The 24,988-nt window shown below is 32.5% G+C and overlaps 3 protein-coding genes across 4 annotated transcripts; 2 read left to right on the top strand and 1 right to left on the bottom strand.

Moving 5' to 3' along the window:
- The first annotated feature begins 4,394 nt into the window (after window positions 1-4,394).
- On the top strand, window positions 4,395-8,105 carry LOC118030242 (uncharacterized). Its single transcript, XM_035034268.2, has 5 exons — window positions 4,395-4,715; window positions 4,930-5,799; window positions 6,191-6,391; window positions 7,176-7,371; window positions 7,634-8,105. Exons 1-5 carry the CDS (start codon window positions 4,626-4,628, stop codon window positions 7,816-7,818), a joined length of 1,542 nt encoding a protein of 513 aa, XP_034890159.1. The 5' UTR covers window positions 4,395-4,625; the 3' UTR covers window positions 7,819-8,105.
- Window positions 8,106-8,789: 684 nt separating this feature from the next.
- Window positions 8,790-12,536, bottom strand: LOC118030243 (BES1/BZR1 homolog protein 4). 2 transcript variants are annotated; one of them, XM_035034271.2, is made up of 3 exons: window positions 12,111-12,529; window positions 9,312-10,087; window positions 8,790-9,192 (listed from the first exon to the last, which is right to left on the bottom strand). In XM_035034271.2, the coding sequence occupies exons 1-3, from the start codon at window positions 12,324-12,326 to the stop codon at window positions 9,189-9,191; spliced, it is 996 nt and encodes a 331-aa protein (XP_034890162.1). In that variant the 5' UTR covers window positions 12,327-12,529; the 3' UTR covers window positions 8,790-9,188. The 2 variants fall into 2 exon arrangements, with proteins under 2 accessions (XP_034890162.1, XP_034890161.1); XM_035034270.2 differs by lacking the exon at window positions 8,790-9,192 and having other exon boundaries at window positions 9,308-10,087; window positions 12,111-12,536.
- A 9,562-nt stretch (window positions 12,537-22,098) lies between these two features.
- LOC118030320 (heat stress transcription factor A-4c) lies at window positions 22,099-24,251 on the top strand. Its single transcript, XM_035034377.2, has 2 exons — window positions 22,099-22,786; window positions 22,946-24,251. Exons 1-2 carry the CDS (start codon window positions 22,571-22,573, stop codon window positions 23,951-23,953), a joined length of 1,224 nt encoding a protein of 407 aa, XP_034890268.1. The 5' UTR covers window positions 22,099-22,570; the 3' UTR covers window positions 23,954-24,251.
- Window positions 24,252-24,988: the final 737 nt, after the last annotated feature.

Genomic DNA, 24,988 nt, shown 5'->3' with positions numbered 1-24,988 from the left:
TGAAATATTTGAAAAATAGGGTTGTGTTTGACCTTTTTATTGCTGTGATTTTTTATTCTATGATTTGATGTTGTTTTCTGAAGCATTTTTGGGATGTGTTTGATGTTTTCGATGTAATAGAAGCTTTTATAATTAGGATGTTTTTGATAAAAACAGATTTTTTTTTTTTTTTTTAGTTTTGTTAATGTATTGTGAAACAATATGTTAATCTTTGGTTTACAATGCTTCTTCATGACCAATATATGTTTAGAAAATCAATTTTTAATCCAAATTACATGAATATGTAGGTTTTTCAAACTTGACAATTTTTGAAATTAGAATAAATTGTATGATTTTGATGATTTGATTTTGTTTAAAATATGCTTGATCATGGCAATGTAGTTTATTGGAACCAACAAAACATGTTTTGGAGGCATAAAAGGTTAGTTTTGGGTTTGATAATTTGCTGGGTATTTCTAATTTTGTTGGGTTCATGTTCTTCCCAAGAACAATGTCTTGGATCCATGATTTGGACAAGTTTTGGTCCATCTATTTGCACTAAACACTTCAGAGGGTTTAATTAGTCAATAAGCTATGGTTAATTTATATCAATAACTGTTAATTCTAGGTTTTAATGTTAGGTTTTTTTTTTCTCACACCAAACACATTTTGACCAAATCATAATGATTCATTGATAATCAAAGTGAAGGAATGTTTGATTGTTTATTCTTATATGATTTACAACCTCTTTATGCCTTTGATTTCATGAAATCTAGTCTGGTTTGATAATTATGTTATTGGGTTCACTTTGAATGTTCATTGGTATTCTTCGTGTTCTTTTTTTTTTTTTTTTGTTTTGATTGTTTCAACAACTTTTTTTTTATGTTTTTTTTAAGTTTGATTTGTTTTGGATTTCAATTTAAGTTTTGGTTTGTTTTTCAGGTCAAACTAGTTATATTTGATTCAGTTTATGTTTGAACTAAAGGTTTTAGGTCAACCCAATCAAGGTAAAAGGCAGGTCATATGGATAAGGCTCTGTTTGGTTTGCAATTGTTTTGATAAAATGTGTTTTGGCAACACGCCATTAAGACAATCATACATTCATTAATAGAAATAATTTTTACACTTGAAAATAGAGAAGCCATTGACTTGTTTGTAATAAAAACCTCAAAGGTTTACCCTTACAATTTTGAATGCGCAAATGATTCTCAAATAACATTAATAATGGTAGGCTGCTTGACATTAAGTATTTTTTTTTTCTTTTTATGGCAATTTTAAAGATGACAGGACTAATAAACAAAAAGTTAGTAAACAGAGTAATATTGATTTAAATAATGCAATTAATGTTGTTAGAAATAAGTTTGATGATGGTAAATTTATTATAAAAGATAAGACTGGTAGTAGTTGTGTTAGGATCATAGATCAAACAAGTAGAATTGTAGCTGGTGTAAAAGAAAGTTAGGGTAGAACTAGTAGGAGTAATGCAAGTTTTAATTTGGATAAAAATAATGACAATGATGGTTTAAAATGTGAGTATGAAGAATATGAATATTATATTGATATTGATAGTCTAAATAATGATTATATTCTATTATATAAGAAAGAGTTTTAGATAAAAATGATGATAAATGGATTGACAACATTTATAATATTGATGGTTTTTTTTTATACAGATTAAATTATATAATATGATTCTAGGAGTGAAAAATAATAGAAACTATTTAGTGAAAATGATGATTAAGAATTGAGGAACAAATATAACAACAGTGATAATAAAAGCATAAACAATAAGGACAAAAAAACCAAGAAAAATGAACATAGATTCAACCTTTAAAATGACAAGAAGTCAGGTCGATTGGGGAGATTCTTTATTGCTGGAACATGTGCCCATATCACTGATAAAGGAACTACGGATGTCATTCTTTACATGTAACATAACTGGAAAGACTAGATCAACCGACCTCATAAAGGAAGGCTCAATCGCACTTATTTATTGCTGCGGATTCGAGAACATGCATAGAGGCCTTCGAAGAGAGATCTTATAAAGTCAAAACTGGCTCACACCTAAACAAAACGAAAAGAAGGTCGGATTCAGCATTGATCTTCTTGCCCCTTACTATAAAGAAAAGGGGGAATATTGCCCGGAAAGGATTCATCCTCCTCATTCCTCCTCTTTACGCTACTATAGCTCGCGGAGGCATTCCTCTAACTGAAATCTCCTTCTCTCATCAGTCATGGTCTTTACCCACAGGAGAAAGAGGGTCACTTCTATGGCCAAAGATCACATGCCAGTCATTCCCTTATCACTACAACCCAATCTGCTCAACTATCAACCACCTCCATGCTTACTCATATTAAATCAGTCTAGATCTTTAGATCTTCTAAGTAAGCTTCACTACGATAGGACTTTCCCCTTAGATGCATGTCCGCCTAACTTCACCCCAGTTGAAGACCCTACCTTTTCCTCATTCTCTCACGAGGCTTTTTCCGATTTGATATTGGGATTTCCTTTGGCTTAAAGGATTCAACCTCACTGCTGTCAGCTGAGGGAAGAAGGGCATTTGCGGGTAGCTTTCAAGAAGGAATAAGCGGTTGTCAAGTCTTGCCGTCAGTTCTTACGACTGTAAGTTGGATTTCCTATCAGACTAGAAGCAAGTCTAGCGAAGTCACCTCGGGATGAAATTCTTTTTTTTTTAGGCCTAAAAACGGATGTGTGAAAAAAAGAATAGAATCTAATGAAAGCAAGAACCAGCGCTTAAGAAAGAGTAGGAAAAGTTGGCACATCTTTAACTTGGCTACGAAACTATGCCCCCTCTTGAAAAAAAAAAGAAAAAAGTAGTCCTGCCTCCAACAGTAGAAAAGAGAACAGCGGGAAGAGTAGATAAGAGAAGAGCTTATCCTCCGAGGGTAAAATAAACCAATAAAATCTCGATTCAAGCATAAGTAAGGGATAAGAGAGGCCTTTGCTGGGTAAGAGATGAATGAGGCCTTATGAGGGCTCTTTCCACTTAACTTAATAGATTCATTCCTTTCATTACGGCGGTTAAGCTGCCGTTCAGAGATGCTATCAAGAGTAGAAAGTTAGCCAAGTTAATTTAGGGTTTTTAGTTAATGGGTTTATAGAATTTCAAGAGTGTAAAATATTTAATGATATGTGTCACTTCAAGAATATATTGAAGGAATATGAAGTTAAACACTGTTTTCAACTAAAAATATCAAAAGAAGAAAGTGCTTTCATGTTGTTTGTGTAATAGTAGAAAATGAAAAATTTAAACTTTTATATTATTTGATGGTAACACATTTAAGGATTGTTAATGTGAAAGATTTACAACCTTAATATATAAATGTTTATTTCAATCTTATGAATTTGAATCCATAGAACTATTTTTTATTTTCTATTTGTTCAACATGAACAATATAATAATTAGATATGATTTCATCATATATATTAAATTTTGTACCAAAATTAACTTTACATTTGCAAAGCTTGCCTACATATTATGAAACTTGATCTATACTATATGGAATTCATCTTTTATTTTCTTCATTTTATGTAATAATGGGTCCCTATCATTAGGACATTCCCTAGTAGTGATTTTGATTTCATTAATAGGTTTATACTGATAAATAAAGGTATTGTTATATGACTTGTTATTATATTTATAAAATAACTTGTTTTTACACTTTTAATTTTTTATATCATAAATAATACTTTTTTTTTCCCATATTTGTTACACTTTTTATTTTTTTAACTTGAGTCTATCCCAACTAGTGGCATGTATACTAATATAGATGAAGACATGTTGATAATGTGAAGAAAAAGATGAGGTGAATGTGTGAGTGAGTGACTATTGGTTGTTATTATTAAGAAATAATGGTTGGAAAGGTGCATATGCAACTATTAGCTGATATTGAAATTAAAAAAAAAAAAAAAAGATGCAGAAATTATGTTAGTAAAAAGAAGAAGATGAAAAAGGAAAGTCTAAAAATTGAGGAAGATGATAAATTGATGTTTGAGGGTGTATATGTAACTATTAATTGATATATAAATGGAGAAAAGATGCAAAAATAGTGGTAGAAGAAAGAAAGAGATTCAAAAATGATGTGAATTATGTAAATGGTGTATATTTTATGCTTAAAATTGAAAAAAAAAAGAGAGAGTTATAAAAACTATATTTTTTAATAAAATTAAAATTGCAGCCATTAATTAATGGCCATCCAATAATTTCAACATATAAATAAATTTTATGTATTAAAAATTAATAATGGTAGACTTAAAAACAAATAAAAAAAAAGATATATAAATATAAATAATTTTTTTATTTTTCATGGGATATGAGTTTCGTATATCTTTTCTCTTTATATCTTATCTCTTTATTTATTTAAGGTAGACTTAAAAAAAAAAAACTTAAATTGACTTTTATGAAGACGGGAAATACACATTAGCACAACAACACGCCAATATTTCACAGCTACAAGTTTCCCTCAATTGGGACTGATTGCCTTTGACAATCCTCTCTTTTGCACGTTTTCTCTGTCTCTCTATTGTTATTGTTATTATTCTTGCTACTGGAGATCGTTAATTTATTTGTTTCTGTTGATCCTGAACCGTTTTTGCTTCTTCGTTCTGACAAGAGTTGCTTTCCATGGAGGGCAGCCCTGTAAACTCCGAAAATACCCACAACCTGGATTCTAGGGTTTCTGATTCCCATCGTCCCACCAATTCTCCTCCATCGGTAAAATCACTTATCCTATTCACCCCAATTCCATTGCATGTTTCTTTACTTATATTGTATTGTTGTTTGTTTTTTTCATTTTTTATATTTCATGTCAATTCTTTTCTTTCTTTATTAGTTCAAAACCAGAATAATAATAATAAGAAAAAAGCTTTGATCTTTACATGGTGTTATAATTGTGTGATGATGTGTTATAATTGTGTGCTGATCACAGGATAATGGGAATATTGGGAGCCAGGAGATTATTAGACCTGATGAAAGTGATGCTGGGTCATTTGAGGAGGGGAATGATGAGAAGAGAGAAGAAACAAAAATTACCCATCAAAAGCGAGGTAATTACTTTTATTATGACTCGCCTCATTATGAAGAAACTGGGGCTTGGATTCCTGTTTCTGTTCCGCCCATGATAGAAAGTAATCGTGAAGAGTGGACGGCTAGAGGTGGTTTTCACTCCAATGGTGGTTATTTTCCTGAAGGTGATATGGGGTGGAGTCAGTATATTGGAGAAGACAAGGAGTTGACTATGTGGGATGTGATTGTAGAAATTTTACTTGCAGCTCGTGGAAAAGTGAATGCAATTGCTTCTGGTGATTTACAGGGGTGTGGGATTTCGTGGTTATCCAGCCATTTACTTGAGCAAGCTTGGCAAGAGATGGCCCAAACTCTCACCGAGGCTAATTTTGGTAACGTGAGTGAAATTCTTGAACAGGGCCCTCCTAAATGGTTGCCTGATAGCACTGCTGCTGCTTGTATGCTTTGTGGTGTGCGGTTTCATCCGATTATGTGCTCCAGGCATCACTGTAGGTTCTGTGGAGGAATATTTTGTGGTGACTGCTCTAGAGGAAGGAGTTTGTTGCCAGTAAAGTTTCGTGTCACAGATCCCCAGCGAGTCTGTGATGTATGTTGTGTGCGACTCGAGTCTGTCCAGACATATTTGATGGACCAAGTAAGCAATGCTGCCCAGCTACCAACCCATGACCTGACGGACCTCAGCACTTTGAGATCGTGGGTTAACTTTCCATGGGGACAGACCATGGAATATGAAATTTATAAGGCAGCAAACACAATTCAAGGCTATCATAAGGTAAGGTTTTAAGATCCCTTTTTTTTTTTTTTTTTGTCATTCATTGCTGATGTTTAACAAATTCTGTCCAAGTCATTGAAAGGTGGGCATGAATTGGGAGTTTTGCACTATTTGACGTCCTTTTCGATGGGAATCGAACAAGAAAGCCTGCAATCTTGAAAAGCTTGTTTTGGCGTAAATTTTATTTTGTTCTCTCCTTTATGTTCAGCCCTTTCTCCTTTTTATCCAAAAGGAGACGAAAGAAATAAAGAAAATGTGCGTGCAACTATCCTGCACTGGTTGTAACTGATCACGGGGAGAGGAACTCAAGGATCTGTTCATTTGCATAGCTAGATATCTCTTGTGATATTGTGCAACGTTTAATTATGATTTGGTGCATTTCCATTCACAGGTAGGTTATTTGAAACCCGAGAAGTCAATTCCAGATGTCATTCTACGACGAGCAAAAGGCCTTGCAATTATTACAGTTGTGAAAGTTGGGGTGATGGTCACATATAATATTGGAACAGGACTTGTAATTGCTCACAGAGAAGATGGTTCATGGTCTCCACCTTCTGCCATATCTACACTTGGTTTGGGATGGGGAGCTCAGGTGATTACATTTATCTTTATTAACTTCGATTACCTTGGGATCATTATTTTGCGGAACCAGGATTTCTTAAGAGGGGATGTCAAAAATAACCACTGAACTAGATTTCAAAATAAGTAAACTTAGAACCACAGAGAAAATATGATTTTTTTTTTTTTGGGGGGGTTAATTATTATGAAAACCCAAAAATTTAAGGATGTCGTGTGTTTATAGTATAGATGATTTTTATTTGAAAATATATCAAAATAATTTTTTCAGTTTTTTTTCTTTTTGAACCAAACATTACATTTGACGTTTTTTAAAAGCATTGCTTTCAACGGAAGCTACTTACTTCCAAATGGAGAAATTTGGGAGTGCTGTGGGCCCCCCAAATCAAAGGGTGGTTCCACTACTGTCTGTGTTCTCTGTTTAACGACTGTCAACAGAATGTACTTGATTTTGACTTGCCTTTTTCCCTACTCCTGGAAAATATGGAGACACTGACCTTTTTTTTAGTGCTCCTGAAAGATTAGTTACTTAGATTAGGCAATTGTTTCATATTTGCACAGATCTTTGCATATTGATGACTCTATTTGTTGTGCTGAAATTCGTATTGCTGATGACATGTTTGTTCTGAAAAAACTTCCTTGAGTTTATAACCCATCTATTCTTATGCAAGGGAGAACTAGATGCTTCTGTCACTCAACCCATGAAGTCTTATTTTCCACTTCAAATAGAACTATCTGTATTTGGATATTTGGCTTTCTTTCCCTTGGATTCTATTATGTAGAGGTAAATTTGCTTGCAGGCTGGAGGTGAATTGACCGATTTCATAATTGTGTTGAGAACTACTGAAGCAGTCAAGACATTTTGTGGTAATGCGCATTTGTCATTTGGTGCTGGTGTGAGTGCAGCTGTTGGCGTTGCTGGACGGGCATTAGAAGCAGATTTACGAGCTGGTGATGGTGGATATGCTGCTTGTTATACATACAGCTGCAGTAAAGGTAATCTCATTGTCTTCGGTAATTCTGTCAGTTAAACAGTTATTTATTTCAGTCCAGTTATATTACATGTTTTTGGTGGTGTTCTAATTGTGCCTTTTATGCTTCCTTTGCATTTTGTCCGTCCTTAATTTCTTTTAGAAGCATACTTTTTTTTCCTGTAAAATAAGCTAGTTTAGATCCTGATCTCCTCCGCAAACTAATCCACCCTTTCTGGCGTGTTGTTTTGACATGGTGTTGAACATGATAATTGTCGAACATGCAGGAGCATTTGTTGGATGTTCACTTGAAGGGAGTATTGTCACTACCCGCTCAAAAGAGAATTCCAGATTCTATGGGAGCCAGTCTATATCTGCATCAGATATACTACTTGGCTCGCTGCCCAGACCACCTGCCGCCGCAATTCTGTATCGTGCACTTGCAGACCTATATCAGAAGCTCGAGAGGTGATTTGTCGGAGTTCATTGTCGAAAATATCTGGACACAAGTCAATGGAAAGAAAAGAAATCCCCGGTATACAGTTTATCCGTGTTTGCCAAGTCATTTATTGCCATTCTTTGCTCTTCTGAAATAGTTGATTGGGAGGAGGGGGGGATTCCCTGCATGAATGTATTGTGTAGTAGTTGTATATGACAAAGTCGATAACATGCTTGGATGTCTAACTGTACATACAAGACTTTCAATGCTTTAATGGAATTGAATTTATTTCCATGCAATAAAAAGAAGATCCTTCTGCTCGGATGCCTGTTTTACCGTGTAGTTTGTATCAGCAATGTTCGACCTAAAATAATGTTTTTTTTTTTTTTTTTTTGAAATTTTTAATTTTCCAAAAGCATTATCCAACAGCAATGCCTCCAAAGTCTTGGTTTTTTTGTGTAGCTTGCTTAGTTGCTCAAGCAAAATGAGGTATTTATGGGCGACACCAAATATTTCTGGTGATGCCTAGAGCAGCAGACATTGCCCCACATCATTATACAAGTAACTTTTTATAACAGCATGTTTCAGACCATTAATAAAAAACAAAGGGGTGCCAATGTCTACCTGCCATCGATTTCAATGCCAAATTATCATCAAGTTGCCATTTTTATTGGAGTTCTAAATAAGTGAATATATGGATGATAGCACTCTGATCTGATCGAAGGCGCTCGAAAACCCGCTGGTTACTGATTTGAGAAGCCACGAAAAAATAAATAATAATAATAATAATAATAATCTTTTGGCTGTAATAGTTGCCCTTGGTAATAGTTGAAGGGGTTAGGATTTGCCCATTAATATCATCAAACAAAAGATATGGCAGGGCAGCTTCCTTGCAGAGTTGCAGCCTGCAGGCGATGCAAAATAGTAGAGTGGTGAAAATACAGTCACCCAGGACGGCAAAACAGCGAGAAAAGATGATCCAGTGGTGGTCGAAACTCCAGAGCTAATCAGTAAAGAATTGAAATAACTTCACTTTCAATAACAAAACAGGACTCACACCAAACAAGTATCAAGGCTATGACGGGAACTTCTCTCTTTTTTTTCGAAAAGAAAGAGCAAAAAAGAATTCCAAAAGGAAAATGAGGGTGAAGAATGGATTCAACTGAAGGGGAAAAGTCACTACCATGAACTATTTATAATTTAATTTTCAGTTCTTTCTTTTGTTGGAAAAAGGAATAAGGAAAAGAAAAATGAACAGACGCTCCTACTCACTGTACTTCTAACTCAGCTGCTTTATCGACCGAAAGATGCACAACACAAAGTTATTGACATGACAGCCTGATGGGAATCGAGATGCCAAATGGCGAGATCAAGGGATTCAACCCCCTCTTCCATTGATCTCCCTATCTGTAACATTAAACCAAACAACTAATTACCAAATCAAACTGGAATTAAAAATATATAAAAAAATAAACATCAACATGTGGTAGTTAAATCCGTTCAACCAGATATCTACTCCGACTTACCTGGTATTTGAGCTTCCTAGTGTAAGCTCAAGATCATCAGAAACACATTCCTCATGGATCCTCTCTCCTTCCCAAGGTTTCACCAATCCTGCTGCATTGCTTCCAAATGCAAACTCGGCTGCCATACTGTCCGACATTGGCACATCAGCTGTCTGATCAATGCCTGCCGGAATTGCTGGAGAGCATGTCCCACTTTGTCCAGGAGTCCACATTCGTGATCCTGCACCTGATAAAGCCTCCTCTCTAAAGCCAAATGGATTCCGTGATACAAGACTAAATGTTGGTGATGAGGGTCCACTTTGGGGAATTTGGATACCAGCTAGCCAACCTGAATCTGGTAGGACCTGACGGCCAGGACTAGGTGGGGTAGACGAGGGCATAGATGACGGCATGAATGAGTAGTTCTGTCCCATCCAAGATTGGCCAGCAGCTGCGTCATCCCAGTCATTCTTGGTACGTGGGGTTCGTGCAGTTGGGGAGCTCAATGGAGGGGTAACAGGAGCGCTTATGGAACCAGTGTGAATGAAGAGATGGTGAGGATGCTTGGGAGAGGCTGATGATGAGCCAGAGGAGAGGTTTTTGAGCCATGGGATGAGGGAATTGGGATCAGCATTACCATTAGCGTTGGCAGCATAATGGGATGAAACAGGACTTGGAAAAGAAGATGAGGCAGGGCTTGGATTATAGGATGCACATGGACTTCGATGGTATGATGAACACGGACTAGCTGATGCAGAACCTCCCATAATATCCATGCGTTCCACAGGTTTGCATCCCTATAGATATGCAAACAGATTATTCAGTTAATTGAGACAAAAATATTTCAACATCTCAGGATGGTTTGATAAGGATATCTATCTAGGTACCCAAACAAATGTAAGTAGCTGTAAGTTTCTCCTATTACAACACCTTGAATTATGCCATATGAAAGTTGAAAACTTTCATTCTTAGCAAGCGAGAGTAGTTGTAATGGAATTAATAGTACCATATTTGACTAGGAAATAACTCAGCTGTTGGATACATTTAACACCTGAATGTCCACGAGTGTTTAAGCAACTCTACAACCGATAGTCATCATCAAAATTTTTAAGGATTTGAGTGGCAAAAACTTCCCTAAATCCTTGGACTTGTGCATTCAAGATCACTAATTACGATGGCTCCAATATGCTCCAATGAGCCCATCTACATAACACCTTGAACACCTCATGGAGCCCCCCAAATTCCTCTCTCTGACCCTCTCTATTTCATACCTCATCCATTAAAAGCAATCAAATTGACCAATTCATTACTTGTTATTCAAAGGATTTGAAGCATGGTAAGGGTTTCCCAACCTTCAAAGCAACAAAATAAAACTAAATAAAATGTGATTCTTTCAAAAAATACCAAGCCCCTTCACCAGTTATGGGAGCACCTACTATCACAGACCACCAGCCTGTACAGTTCATCTCCTTACTTGCCAAGCTTAATGAATTATTTAATTGAAAATTTTAAATCTAAGTGACAAATCATCAAGCAGAGTACATGATTCAAATTACAACAAACTATATAAAAGCAGAACAGGTGGACTCCAACCAAATGCTGAGGTCAGATCATGTTGCAGCTCACAATTACGTGATTTTTCTTTTCTAAAGATTATAAAATCACCAGCAATTCGATTAGCCCAATATATTAAACAATCTTAATTGCGAGATCCACCATTACAATTACACGTGAACAAATCAAATCACACAGCTCTCACTACACAAGCTACCGTGCAGGGGCAGCAACTTCCCTCACCTCCCAAAAGAGAGAGAGAGAACAGGGTAGGGGGGGAAGGGTAATTTGGGGGCGACAAAAGAGGGAATTAATGTCAAAACAATAGCGCTATCGATCAATAAACTGCACCCCACGTCACGCCATCTTCCCTACCCCCAACATGCTCCTATTCAACGGCATTAATCAAACATCCACCCCTCCTCACACGCTTTGTTACTTTTAAATTATTATATTTAAAAATTAAAAGAAATAACAATACTCCATTGCATTAAATGGAATCCAAGGATTTGTTATCACCTTATTATACCAACTTTTCAACTTTATCGGCATCTGCTTCAGTCATGTTATCGTCGAAGTAATTATAACAAAATAAATTAATTAAAGAAGGTAAATAATTGAGGGAATCTCGAGGTAGAAAAAAAACACTTATTTTTCAGAAGAAAATGAAAAGAGTAGGAATCTCCAAAGCAGGCAAAGGTGAGAAAAAAAAAATCAGGACAGCGATTAAAAAGAGAAACAATCAGCTGCATTTAAAGCAAAGCAAAAGAGATGGATTTTTCTCGAAAATGACCAGACTACCCCTCCGAATCACACTAATATTTTGTCAGGCAGGGTACCCATCTGAGAGTTACTGGTTACCGTGATCGTGTAAGAATCAAAGCACGAAAAACAGAGCCTGAATCTTAAGATCTCGGGCTCCGTGCATCAACAAAACACAAAACCGAAACACTTTCTTGCGCCTTCACACTCCATCAACCAAATTAAAAATCCTAACCGTCCATCAGTATGCAGTATACCGCCCTTTATCATACGCCAAGATCACCTGGCGCACGTTAGCATTCATAAAAAACACTCATTTTCAATTTCACACCTCCAACAACGATCAAGACAGATTTCATCTCAGATTCAGATCTATCTCTCTGAATTACCAGCGCATGCTATCACCACTAGCAACTAAAATTCTTGCGTGTGCAGCTTACCCGAAAAACAAAGCAGTTAAAAATGAACTCATTGCTATAGTTATTTGATATTCGTGCAGCGTACCTTTCGATAAGTAGTGCCATCCTCTTCAACAGTCCAACCAGCTTCTTTACAGAGAGCTTTAAGCACTTCATTATTGTCACAGTGTTTTGGTAGCTTATAATTCCCGTACATTCTAAGTCCTGAATAGATCTTCGCTGCGATCGCTCTCCTTCTCCTTTCTCTTTTCTTATTGTTCTCTCGCTCCTTCCACGTCGGCATTCTCGTCCCCGACGTCATTCCTGTATCAATACTAACCTGTCTAACTCTCTGTCAACAAAACTGAAAAAAGAAGAAGGAAGAGATGAAAAATTCACTCTGCTGATTGGATCGAGTATTTTGATAGCTAGAATTTTCTCGAGAAACAAACGGATTTGGCGGCTTTTTGGCTCTCTTTGTTTTTCTGGTTAATTATAGGAGGGAAGTGGTTAAATGAGGGAGGTGGGTTGGGGAAGGTGAGCTAAATATGGAGAGAGGGAGTGGATTTAACCTTGTAAAGTCGAGTTATTTACAGGGATGCCAGTATAGACTTTATTCCGGGATCACGGTGTTAGCACGTGTTTAGGCTTTTTAAAAAGGGCAGTGGTGGTGACTGGAGGCGAGGTGTGGACGGGAAGCCAATGGAGTGAGCGGTGTCTTGTTATGTTTTTTTTTTTTTTATCATTATTATTATTAAATGAAAATAAAAATGGAAAGTGTAAAGTGATAGATGTTTGGATTAATGATCTTGGCACGGCATATTTGGACAGACTATGGGACCGTTTGTGTTTTGAAGTTTGACCATACGGTCCGTGTCCAAATAATGCCAAATCAGATAATGAGTTCGAGGAATGCCTGAATTTGAACTTGGATTCGTGGATAATTGCCTAACGGCCCACCTACTTGCCTGAGGACACGCCTTTTTTTTCTTTCCGTTATAGTAGGTTTTGCAAAATTATAATTATAAAATATACTCAATCAAAACGGGGTTTCACTATGCCCTAAGAAATGTTTTGCACAGGCCTGACATTCTCAGCCCATAAAATGTTTTTTAATTTAAAATAAATCTTTTTTTATATTAATAATTTCAATGCAATTTAACAAGACATCCGATTATATCATACTTTTTAAATAATATCATATCTTTTATTTTTATGCTTATATTTGCAATCATCTTTTTACAATTATATATATGCCTAATATGTAATAAATGGTAAAAAATGCACATTAACATTCAATGAGAATTAAATATTCTTTTTATTGTTAATTTTTATATCATTTTCACGAATTATTATTCTTTGATTTTTTTGCATATCAACACATAAAATCTATGAAAACATTTTTTTTAAAAAAACTTGCCTTTTGTTTTATGATGAGCTTTTCTTTAAAAATAACATGCTACTAATAAGAAAAATAAGTTTTCACGAAAAAATTAAGTTCATTAGGAAATGGGAGTTTTGCCTCTAGATATAATTTTTTTCACTATTTTATTTAAATTATTAAGATTCCTGTGAATATACATTGAATTTTATTCATTTTATATTTAATTAAAAGTACCCTCCCACGTGGTACAAACTAGTTTTATCTATTTGAATTAATATATATTTTTATTTTTATTTTTATTTTTATTCTTTATCTGATTTTTTATTGTTCATTCATTTATTAGACATCAATACGTCTAATATTATATGTTATCTTATGAGATATGATAAAATATACAACCTCATGAAAATTGTGAAAAATAAAAAAGTAAATATGAAATTTTAAAAGAAAGTTGGAAAAAGAAAATAAATATAGATAAATGTATTTAAAATTCTCAATACGGAACCTCAACTATTAACAAAAATTTAAAAGAGAAGGAAAAAATTATTGTGCACCAAACAAAGTTCATTGTGGATTTAAACAATAATTTTTATTTTTCTTGTTATTTAATTGTTTTTTTTGCTTTGATCATCAAATTTTTTTTTTGTCATTCACATTGCATTAATTTAGAATTGAACTTGATAATGTGTCTTAATTTACTCTTTATGGGTTTTTATATTATTTATTGTTTAATTTTTTTATTTAAATGCTTTACAAAAATAAAAAGGTTTAATATGATATTAAAATTAATGTTTAATTTTTTCATGATTCTAAATAACAATACAGGTTCTAATTTTAATTTCTGATTGTCTTGTCTTTCTAGAAATTTTCAATGGAATTCCCTTTTTATTCATGTGTCATCTTCTAATAGATATATCAAACTGAATTACCAACATATATTTAAATAAAAAAATATTAAATAAAATTAAAGATGAAACACCCGATTAATACCACCATCCCTTCTCATTTACAAGAGTATCAAGAAATGGCAAGAAGAACCTAGCTAGAGACACCAGTGCTACGAAATCATCCAATCAGATAACGCGGAAATGAAGGGGCCAGGCAGGCTAACCACCTGATCAAGAGGAGCAGGCAGGCACGTTTGCGGCGGGAACTCGATGCTCGCCGGCGTGCGGTGCTGCATTCTTCTGACTTGAATTGATCGTCTGACCCTGCCTGCGCTTTTGTGGGATCGAGCGGTGTCACTTTTGTCAGTGCTCGCAATGGGTGGGCGTAAATCCTTCTTTTTTAATGGATAGCTACGACGATCATCACCACATTATCTTATAATTTGTTCTCCGTCTTTCTTCCTTCCTTCCTTATATGCCATGAGATGAGATGTTTAATCCCATCACCCTCTTCCATTCTTCTGTTGCAAAACCTTGCCTTCACGTGACTGTGCTACCAGCGCCGCCTCCTGTTGGCTTTTTTGCGTGACAAGTGAGCCTCTTGAATGATTAGACAGCCCCTGTGTATTTATCTTTCTTTCGGATGGTTGGCGCTCTGTGGGGCAAACTGGTATGCGCCACCTTCCAAAGTTGATTTCTTTTCTTTTTTTACCTTACCACAGTTTAACTTTTTTATATATAGAAATAACACAGTTCATGTAACATTACACACACACACACACGAGATGACATGCCCGCGCATTGCTGCGGGCTTATAAAATAAATGTACTTGATAGTATTATAACTGTAAACCAGCGCAAATGGTAATCAAAAATTTAGAGACTAAACAAAATGATTTGTAGCAATCAGATACATCGCTACATTTTAGCTTTTTTTAGTTAATAAAAAGAAAAAAAAAATTACAAAGGTAAATTCTTTACCAACTTAATATGAAAAAAAAAAACCAACAAAGATAATTTTGGGAGGAAAAAACCCATGAGAAAAAACGTTGTAGCGTGTTCTGTGAGGAAAATTATAGCATTTAGAGAAATATTATAGTAATCCACGTGAGAAAAACTACAACGCATATATTTAGCAATTTTTAACCAACTTAATATTAAAAAAAAATCGACAAAGATAATTTTGCAATGTTTTAAAGAAAAAAAATTAAGTTAAATTCTTAATCAGCTCAATATTTTAAAAAAAAATGACAGAAATAATTTTAAAAAAAATACATGTTGGAAATACTATAGCAATTCACAGTGTTTTGTAATGAAAGCTGATTCCCCACATGATTTAACCTTATTTGTAATGACTTATAATTGTTGAAAAGGTTGAAAAAAAAAATATAACAAAAAACCATTTCAGCAATCCACAATATTTTATTACAATGCTTTCCCCACATGATTAAGCTTTATTACAAAGTTAAATTCTAACCAATTCAATATTAAAAAAATAAATCGATGAAGATAATTTTGGAAAAAATATTAAACAGGAAAAAAAACCATGTGAGGAAAAACTGTATCAATCCATAGTTTTTTGTGAGGAAAAACTTGTATTTACTTGTAATTGCCAGTTTAATATTTAAAAATAAAATTGACAAAGATAATTTTAGGGAAAAACATAACAAAAATATCAACAGTAATTTTCGAGGAAAGTTACAGTGCATATTATAACTGTAATTTTTACCAGCTCCATATTAAAAAAAATAAAAAACGATAATTTCAGAGAAAATCATAAAAAAAAACCATGCGGAGAAATATTGTAGTAATCAACAATGTTTTAAAGAAAAAAAATACAAAATTAAACTCTCAATCAGTTCAATATTAAAAAAAATCGACAAATATAATTTTAAAAAATAAAGAAATAAAATAGAAAAATTATGTGAAAAAAACATCGCAGCAATCCACATTATTTAAAAAAAAAATACAAAGCAAAAATTTTAACCATGTCAATATTTTAAAGGTAAAATCAACTGAAAAAAAAGTAAATTTGAAAAAAAAAAACGAAAAAGAGGGAAAAGTAAAAAAAAAGAAAAAGGAAAGCATTGTGGATTACTATTGTAATCAGTGTTTTGTGTGTGGGGGAACTCCCCCACACTATTTAGATATTGTTATTTATATTGAATAGCGAACTTGCATGTTATAATTAGCGTATGTAACTCTCAAATTGTATTCCAAAAAAATGTATCTAGGGCAATTTTTTTCAACCTCTCTAGCTCTCTACCCCAAAAGAAACCAAATCAGCTTCTCATGTCACAACAATTCACATTCCAACTAAAGCCCCCACAACGCAATTTCACAACTCATAAACACAATTTATAATTCACAATTACCTAATTACTAACATAGTAGTAGTAAGAGCTTATGATGAATAAGTTTCCTCCTCTTATAATTTTTAGATTCGAGTCCTATAGTTGTTAATGTAATAGTTATTAAAGGCTTAAATCGTCATTAATTTTAGAGCCCATGGGATTAGTTGAGGTGCGCATAAGTTGACCCGAAAATTCACGTTAATAAAAAAAATTTTACAATTCACAATTAAACATAGTAATTCACATAACATATAATTTTATTAAAATTAAACTAAATTCATATTTCTTATAACATTTATTTTGATATTCAACCTTATTCTTTTAATTACAATTTTTTTTTTTTTTAGATCCTTTAACATATTAATTTGATTATTTTCTCGATTTCATTCTTTAACATTTGATTTGTTAGAGATAGGGTTTTAATTTTTTTCTATTTATGGTACTTTCGATAATGAACTGAGTCACGGGTTTAAAAAGTTAATGCAGTCGATATCTTTCTTTTTCATCTATTTTCTTTTCTGATTTCATTATTCTACATTATTTGTTTTTAAAAGGATTGGTTTTGTAGTTATCTTCAATTTATTTTCTACTGATTTATCTTGGTCTTATGATTTAGATCACAAAGTTTTGGAAACCTTTTTTTTCAATACAAGATTTTATAAAAAAAAAAAAAGTGTTTTGTGTGTATTTAATTTTTGAAGATATTATTCTGATTCATCTATAATTTTTTTCTTTTATATAAAATGAATTTTTTTAAAAAAAAATAAAAATACTTACTTTTAGATAATATTTTTAATATGTTTAGTCTTGCATAATATTTTTTTCCTTTTATTTTATTAAATCAGTTTTAGGTATATGTCTATTTTTACTATAATTTGATTCAATAAAAAAAATGATTTTAACATAAAAAACTTCAGTAAACACAACCAGGTAAATTCTTTGTTGTGGAGTCAAGTATCTTGATTTACATCTATCTTTTGCCTTTTCTAATTTTTCTTTAAGTTATTGTTAATGATTTTTTTTGTTTATTTACACAAATAGTTATTAATTTATTTAATTAAATATTTGCATAAGAAAAAATTATTTGTACTTATAGATTTTTATGTAAAAAAACACATTAAAATAACATGTATATTCAATTTTTTTAAAAAAAATATATATATACAACTTTTCGGTAGCATATATCAAATAGCTCATACCAAATATATTTACTGTGCTTTGATAAGTTTTCATTTATTTAATTGTTATGAGCATAATTAGTAAACTCAACTTGGAGGTTGATCTGACTAAGGGGTCAAAGTCCCAGGTCAACTCGAAAATATTTTTAAAAAACATTTGAGATTTTAATATCCCATATGAAAAAGTTAAGAAAATAATTTATATTGATGTATGCTATATATAGGTATTTCACATGAGAAAGTTAATAAACATTTTATATGGATGCAGATTATATATATAGTTATCTCAAGTCGAAAAGTTAAGAAATAATTTATGTGAACATAAACTATATATATAAAAAATAAGGCTAAGTATTTACAAATTGATCAATATATTTTTGGGTTTATTTTATATATATATATATATATATATATATATATATAATATATATATATATATATATAGTCTCATCTTAGTTATCCTAGGTTACTCAGGTTTTAGGTTGGCTCTATGGATCATTTATGTTTGACTAGGTCAATCGTAAACTTAAGTTTTACCTGTTTGAAACCCTGTCAAAACCCTAAGTAATTTAAGTCTTAAATCAACTCATTAGGTTGACAGGTTTCATAACAATGATAATGAATCCACGAATTTCTTAAAGCAAGTATGGTTGTAAATTTTGGGCAGGATTAAGGTATAAACCCAAAATTAATGGTAGCGTGGACTTAACCTTAGCATGGCATAACTTATATAGCAAACCATCACTAATTGACTAAAAATATAGTTTAATAAAAACTAATCACCACACATTACAAATATTATAATCCTTGAAGGGCATAATAGTAGTAAATATGAGAGCCGGGTGGTTAACAAAGTTAATGACCACGTACGGCAAACAGCTAGGATATGCTTTACACATTTATTTTCTTAAAATATTTGATTTTTATAATAACAAAAAAGTTGTCATTTTCAGCACTTAAAGAGAAAAGTTAATCATTCAAGTCCTTACTAATACATTGATTCCTCCCCCCCCCCCCAAAAAAAAAAAAAAATAAATAAATAAATAAATTGCTTGACCGTTGCTTATTAACCACCCACCAAAGCACACACGTCACTCACATAAAACACACAGACAAAAACATAAAATAAAAACAAAAATAAGAAATAAAAATAAATCCTTGTCTAAACTCGACGAGACTCGTGATTTCCTTGACAAAATAAAAATCAAAGTGACACCATCGTGTACAGTTCATGCTTTTAATTTATTCCAAGAACGTAGCCATCATAGTTTTATTTTATACCTCAGTTTATTTGATTATAATATCATAATATTTCCACTATTATGATATTTCCTATCATGTGTTTGATGGCGTTATTATATTTTGACTACATCCTTTGGTTACTTCGAATGCATGTAATTTATATATACTTTGATTATAAAATCGGAAACATTTTTTGTTTTTTATTGATTAACAAAAATATCTATCTTTTATAATAAAAAATTATATCTTTAGTTATTTATCCGAAATTGTGATTAGAAGCGCACATAATGTAGGGTAATCATGGTTGTATTTTTAAAAATATAGTAATTTTTTTTAATCAAAACTTAATTAAAACTTACATGTTTAAGAGTGTGACTGCAATTATTTTTAAAAAATTTTTATTTAAAAATGTACATTAAAATAATATATTTTTTTAAAATAATTATTTTTAATATCAGCGTATCAAAATGATTTAAAAACACAAAAAATATTAATTTAAAGTAAAGAAAAAAATAAAAAAAATTTAAATTATTTTAAAAGTGTTTTTAAAATATAACAATAGACCTTATTATTTATTTACAAATGATATGTTTGATATTAAAAAAGAAAAAAGAAAAAAAAAAGTGTTGGCCTTTACTAACAGTAAAGTGACTAAAGTCTATTCTAGGTTTTTTTTTTTTTTTTTTTTTTGTCTTCTATCTCTATTTGTTTTGGGGGTATTCGAGCTTGGATTTTACACGCAAGTGTTGTTGGGATTTTGGTATTCTAGCCTCTTTTACCTTTCCTTTTAATTTCTGTATTTTTCTTTTAGAGATTTTCTTCTTCTCCTGTTTCAACTTCTAAAGTTTATGTAAACTTTTGTTGTATTTTTTAAAGTTTATTAGTTTTTTTTTTTTCTTTATTATTTTTTTGTTGGTTTTAATTTCTTCCTTTTTCTTTTGATGGCCATATGGTGTAATTTATTAAAGAATAATGTAAATCATATTTTACGTTGTTATCTAATAACTTAAGTTTTTGGGATGAATTGATTATTTGACATGAAATTAGAATTTTGATGATCAAATCATTACACATTTAAACCTTATAACTCTCTTTAAATTAATAGCACAAGATAGTGTGGACTTGTGCAAATTTTAAGTCCAAAAAACTTTTATTTTAGGAGGTACGTTAGACAATAATATAAATTATATCTTGAAGCCTCACCTAATATTTTAAGTTTTTGGATTGAATTAATTCTTAAACATGATATTAGTAAAATAAATGTAGCCTTCTCTTTTTAGTTGATTCATCAGTTTTATGCTATGATATGAAATACATCATCTTAAAAAATCTATCTACAACTATAAATATAGAATCCATACCACTTTTGACCAAGGTAAACCTAAAAAAAATTCATAGATATATTAACTCAAGGTTCTTTAGGTACTAGTAAAGAAGTATATAAGCCATAAGCTCGAACTTTAGACTTAGTTTGTTTATCTATTTTGTATTTATCACAAATTCTTTGTATATCCTTTTTCAGCTTGAGCTAATAAAAGTACTAATGCAAAACATCTAAAGTCTTACCAACCTCAAAGTATCCCATTAAGTAGCCATTATAAGCTTTACGAACAAGCAATTCACTCATAGAATAATTAAGTATCTATAATCATTTTTCTTTAAACAAATAACTATCAAACTTATAAAATTTGTCAAATGTTGAATCCTCACATGCCTTATAAACCTTGTTGAAATCATCATCATTATTTTATGAATATTTTATATACTCAAAACGTAATAATTTAGCATTTAAAGTTGAAATAAGTATATATATTTATGATAGTACGCAACCACTATGTTTTCCTTACATTGCTTGTATTGTATTACATATAGTTATGTTTCCATGAACTCTACCCACATAACATGCTCATTATGAACCTCATTAGGGAAAATATTTTTATAACCCTATAATAAATAAAAACAAACACTATGAAAATAATAATAAAATTCATTAGTATTAAAATATATCTTCTTATACACTTGTAAGAAAAACGAACACTCTTAATCTCATTCATTTTCACATAAAAACCTAACTTGTTTCTTTATTTTTGGACACTATTTTTTTTTATCATTTTCTTTCTTCTTTCCCTTTTTTTGCTTTTCTTTTTTGGATGAAACCTTATTTTTCTTTATCTTAATTGTATTTTCTCTTTTAATGCTCCTATTATTTTCACTCTTCCTCACATCCTCACATAGATGTTCTATACTTTTATCTTCTTCTTCTTTTTTATTTTTCAATTTTAATTGGTCCTTAAAAACCAGTCTAGGTGACAAAGGTACAAGTATGTAAGTTTTTTATCCTTTTCAATAGAATATTTGTCCTTAAATTCATTATACTTGACATTTTTATCAAATTATAAGGAACCCTAACAATATATGAGCAGAATGTATATGAACTACATCATACAAAACCTCATTCCTATACTTTTCAACAAAAAAGAAATCAAAACTATTGAAGTCTATAAGATTTTTATACTCAATAGTTTTCCTACTTAATTTTATAAAAAGTGTAATATTAAAGTAGTGTTTGAAAAAATTACGATATAGATTACTTTTCAAAATTTAAATAGTTTTGGACACACAAAGGTGTAGTCTTATAACTAAACAAGAAATAAATAAATAAATGTATACCAAAAAAAAAAGAAAAGAAAACTCAAAATAAGAACATCTCTACCCGATTTGAGTGGGAATGAGAAGGAAAAAAAAACTTAACGAGAAAGAAACGCATCGTTTTTTACATTAAATGACAACTCACCTCTACCTTCCCTGCAGCTTCTTGGCCATTAAAATAAAGAATTTATTTATTCATTGTTTTCCTGAAATTGCTGAAGTTACTGAAAATAAAAAATAAAATTAATTGTTGCTTAGGCTCCAAGTTAATTGTTTAATTAATTTATTGATAGTATTTAAAAAGTATGGTCATGTTATAATAGCAGCAGCAGTATATAAATTGATTTTGTAGCTAAAAATAACAGAATAGAAATGAACAAGTGGCTGCTGTTGCTTTTGCTATAAAAATAATTACAAGAATAGAGACCCAAAAACTGTCATACGTTTCTGGGGTTTTATTCTTCTTGTGTTGTGGGATTTAATTCGTCATGTGGGTCCACTTCAGTTTTGTTTGTTTTTAATAGCAACAACAAATACTTAAAGGGTTTCAACTTCTATCTGAATTTTGAGATCTGCTTAAATTTTCTCTTTCTTTCTTTCCGTTAATTGAGGATTAGATGGTTTTGGGGTTTAGAGGGAGGTTTTTTGGTCTGTTTGATTGATTCTTTGGAACCATAATAATAATGGGTTCTTCTTGTTTTGGTTGAAATTGATAAGTTTTTCTTTTTCGAAGGAGGATGAATTGAGTTTTATGGGAATTCAAGGCTTGTTGGATTGGAATTGGAAAGGTTTAGAAAAAAACATTTTTTCTTTTTGTTGGATTTGAGGTTGTTGATGGTGTGACTGGGTTAAAGATTAAGGTTTTATCTTAGGATGGATGAATCACAGGGCAGTCCGAACTCGCTGCCGCCTTTTCTTGCAAAGACGTATGAGATGGTGGATGATCCTTCGACGGATTCAATTGTTTCTTGGAGTCAGAGCAATAAGAGTTTTACCGTATGGGATCCACCGGAGTTTGCCAGGGTTTTGCTGCCCAGATTTTTTAAGCATAGTAACTTCTCTAGCTTCATCAGACAGCTCAATACTTATGTAAGCCATTTCCTTTATAATCAGCTGGCTTCTTTTTTGTTTCTCTTGTTATTACATGCTTATACATGTTTGATGTGTGGTTGTGTTTGTGTGTGTCTGTTTCTGTTCTTCCTCCTTTTGTATTTTTAGGTTGAATTGAACTGTCTTGATATTTAATAGGGTTTTAGGAAAATTGATCCCGAGCAATGGGAATTTGCTAATGAAGATTTTGTAAGAGGTCAGCCATTTCTAATGAAGAACATCCATAGACGGAAGCCAGTTCATAGCCATTCGTTGCAGAATCTTCAAGGACAAGGCTCTAATCTGCTGACTGATTCAGAAAGACAGAGTATGAAGGATGATATAGAGAGGCTTAAACGTGATAAAGAAGCACTTATTTTGGAGTTACAAATTCAGGAACAAGAGCGGAAAGGATTTGAGATGCAAATTGAGGGTTTGAAAGAGAAGTTGCAACAAATGGAACGAAGACAACAAACTATGTTATCTTTTGTGACCCGAGTGTTGCCTAAGCCAGGTCTTGCCTTAAATCTAATGCCGCAGTTGGAAGGCCATGATAGAAAGAGAAGGCTGCCGAGAATTGGTTGTCTACACGGTGAAGCCAGTAGTAATGAGGATAATCAGACGGTGACTTCCCAAGCTCTGTCTAGAGAAAATGCAGATGGTAATTCTTTTGCCCTGTTAAACATGGAGCAGTTTGAGCAGTTGGAATCATCCCTGACATTCTGGGAGAATATGGTAAATGATGTTGTTCAAACCCACAGTCATAACACTAAAACGATAGAGATGGATGAGTCTACAAGTGGTGCAGAGAGTCCAGCTATATCTTGTGCACAACTCATTTTTGATTTTCGCCCTAAAACACCTGGTATTGACATGAATTCTGAACCTTCTATAGCTGTCGTGCCAGAGCCTGTTTCACCGAAGGAACAACCTGCTGGGACTGCTCCCGCTGTGGCAACTGGAGTCAACGATGTATTCTGGGAACAGTTTTTAACTGAGAATCCTGGTTCAACTGACACACAGGAAGTTCAATCTGAAAGAAAGGATTCTGATGGTAGAAAAAATGAAATAAAACCTGGTGATCCCAGAAAATTTTGGTGGGATATGAGGAATGTAAATAATCTTACAGAGCAGATGGGGCATCTTACTCCTGCTGAAAGAACTTGACTTTGGTTGATAATTCTCTCAACTTCTGATGCCTCAGAGATACACATGTAATAAATTAGGAATGACTGGTTCAATGAGGTTGCATTATATTTTATATTCTATATTTTGACCTCATTGTGATCTCTTATTTCATATCACGTTTCCCTTGTCAATATTAAGTTGTATTATAGCTTGCATGGTTACAGAGTCGCAGACTCCTGTGTAGCTTTGCCTCTTTTGTTATACAGTAGTAACCATACAGTTATTAAACACTGTCTATCAGTCTTAGCAATGAAAATTCCTTTGTAACCTTTCTGTATCTTCAGTTTCTGTTTAACTATCTTAGTGTCCCATCCTTTTTTTCCTCTGGTTTCTGTAGTTATTGCCTTCATTTAGTCAAATTTTGACATCATGAAGTTTTTGAATGGAGTCTGTCATATAAGTATGCTGTTCAGTGTGTTTGGAAAGCATGTTATGTTTTGTTTGGCAGCAAATAAGCTCGTTTGCACTCTTTGAAACTCTTACAAAGTGCCTGTGAAATTTCAGCACTTTATAACTGCACCTGCAGAAATTGGAAAATTAATTGCAATGTTCTATTAGGTGCTTTATTTATTCCAGAAGCTCTGTATCTGGTCTTGATGCTTATCACTGAGAATATAGTTAGATAAGATTCCAATACAGACAATTGACAGATATCTTTTCCCCTCCATCAAGACAATGGTGGTAGTGTGGTTTTCCCAATTTCATCTATATCTCTCCAGTGAAGAGTGGAAAACAGAAAAAAGGATGGTCCATCTCTATGCTCCAAGTGTTCTAAGAATGTGAATATCAGTGAATATTTTTTTGTTTGCTCCAAGGACTTATTTTGTCTGAAAGGTGAAAGCATGTCGTGCAAAAACATGCTTACATACCATTCCTTGTTCGAGCAAGACTGGTTATGCATGCCAAAACCATTATTGTTTTGTAGTAGATGGAACCAAAGCTCATCCAGAGACCTCTTCTTTGGCGCTCTTTTCCTCTCGAGTTTCGGTTTTACTGTTTTTTCTCTTCCTAGTT

The sequence above is a fragment of the Populus alba genome, chromosome 4 (assembly GCF_005239225.2).
Source record: "Populus alba chromosome 4, ASM523922v2, whole genome shotgun sequence".
Classification (NCBI taxonomy): domain Eukaryota; kingdom Viridiplantae; phylum Streptophyta; class Magnoliopsida; order Malpighiales; family Salicaceae; genus Populus; species Populus alba.
Note: the sequence above shows the minus strand (reverse complement) of the source record. Positions and strands in the feature narration are given on the sequence as shown.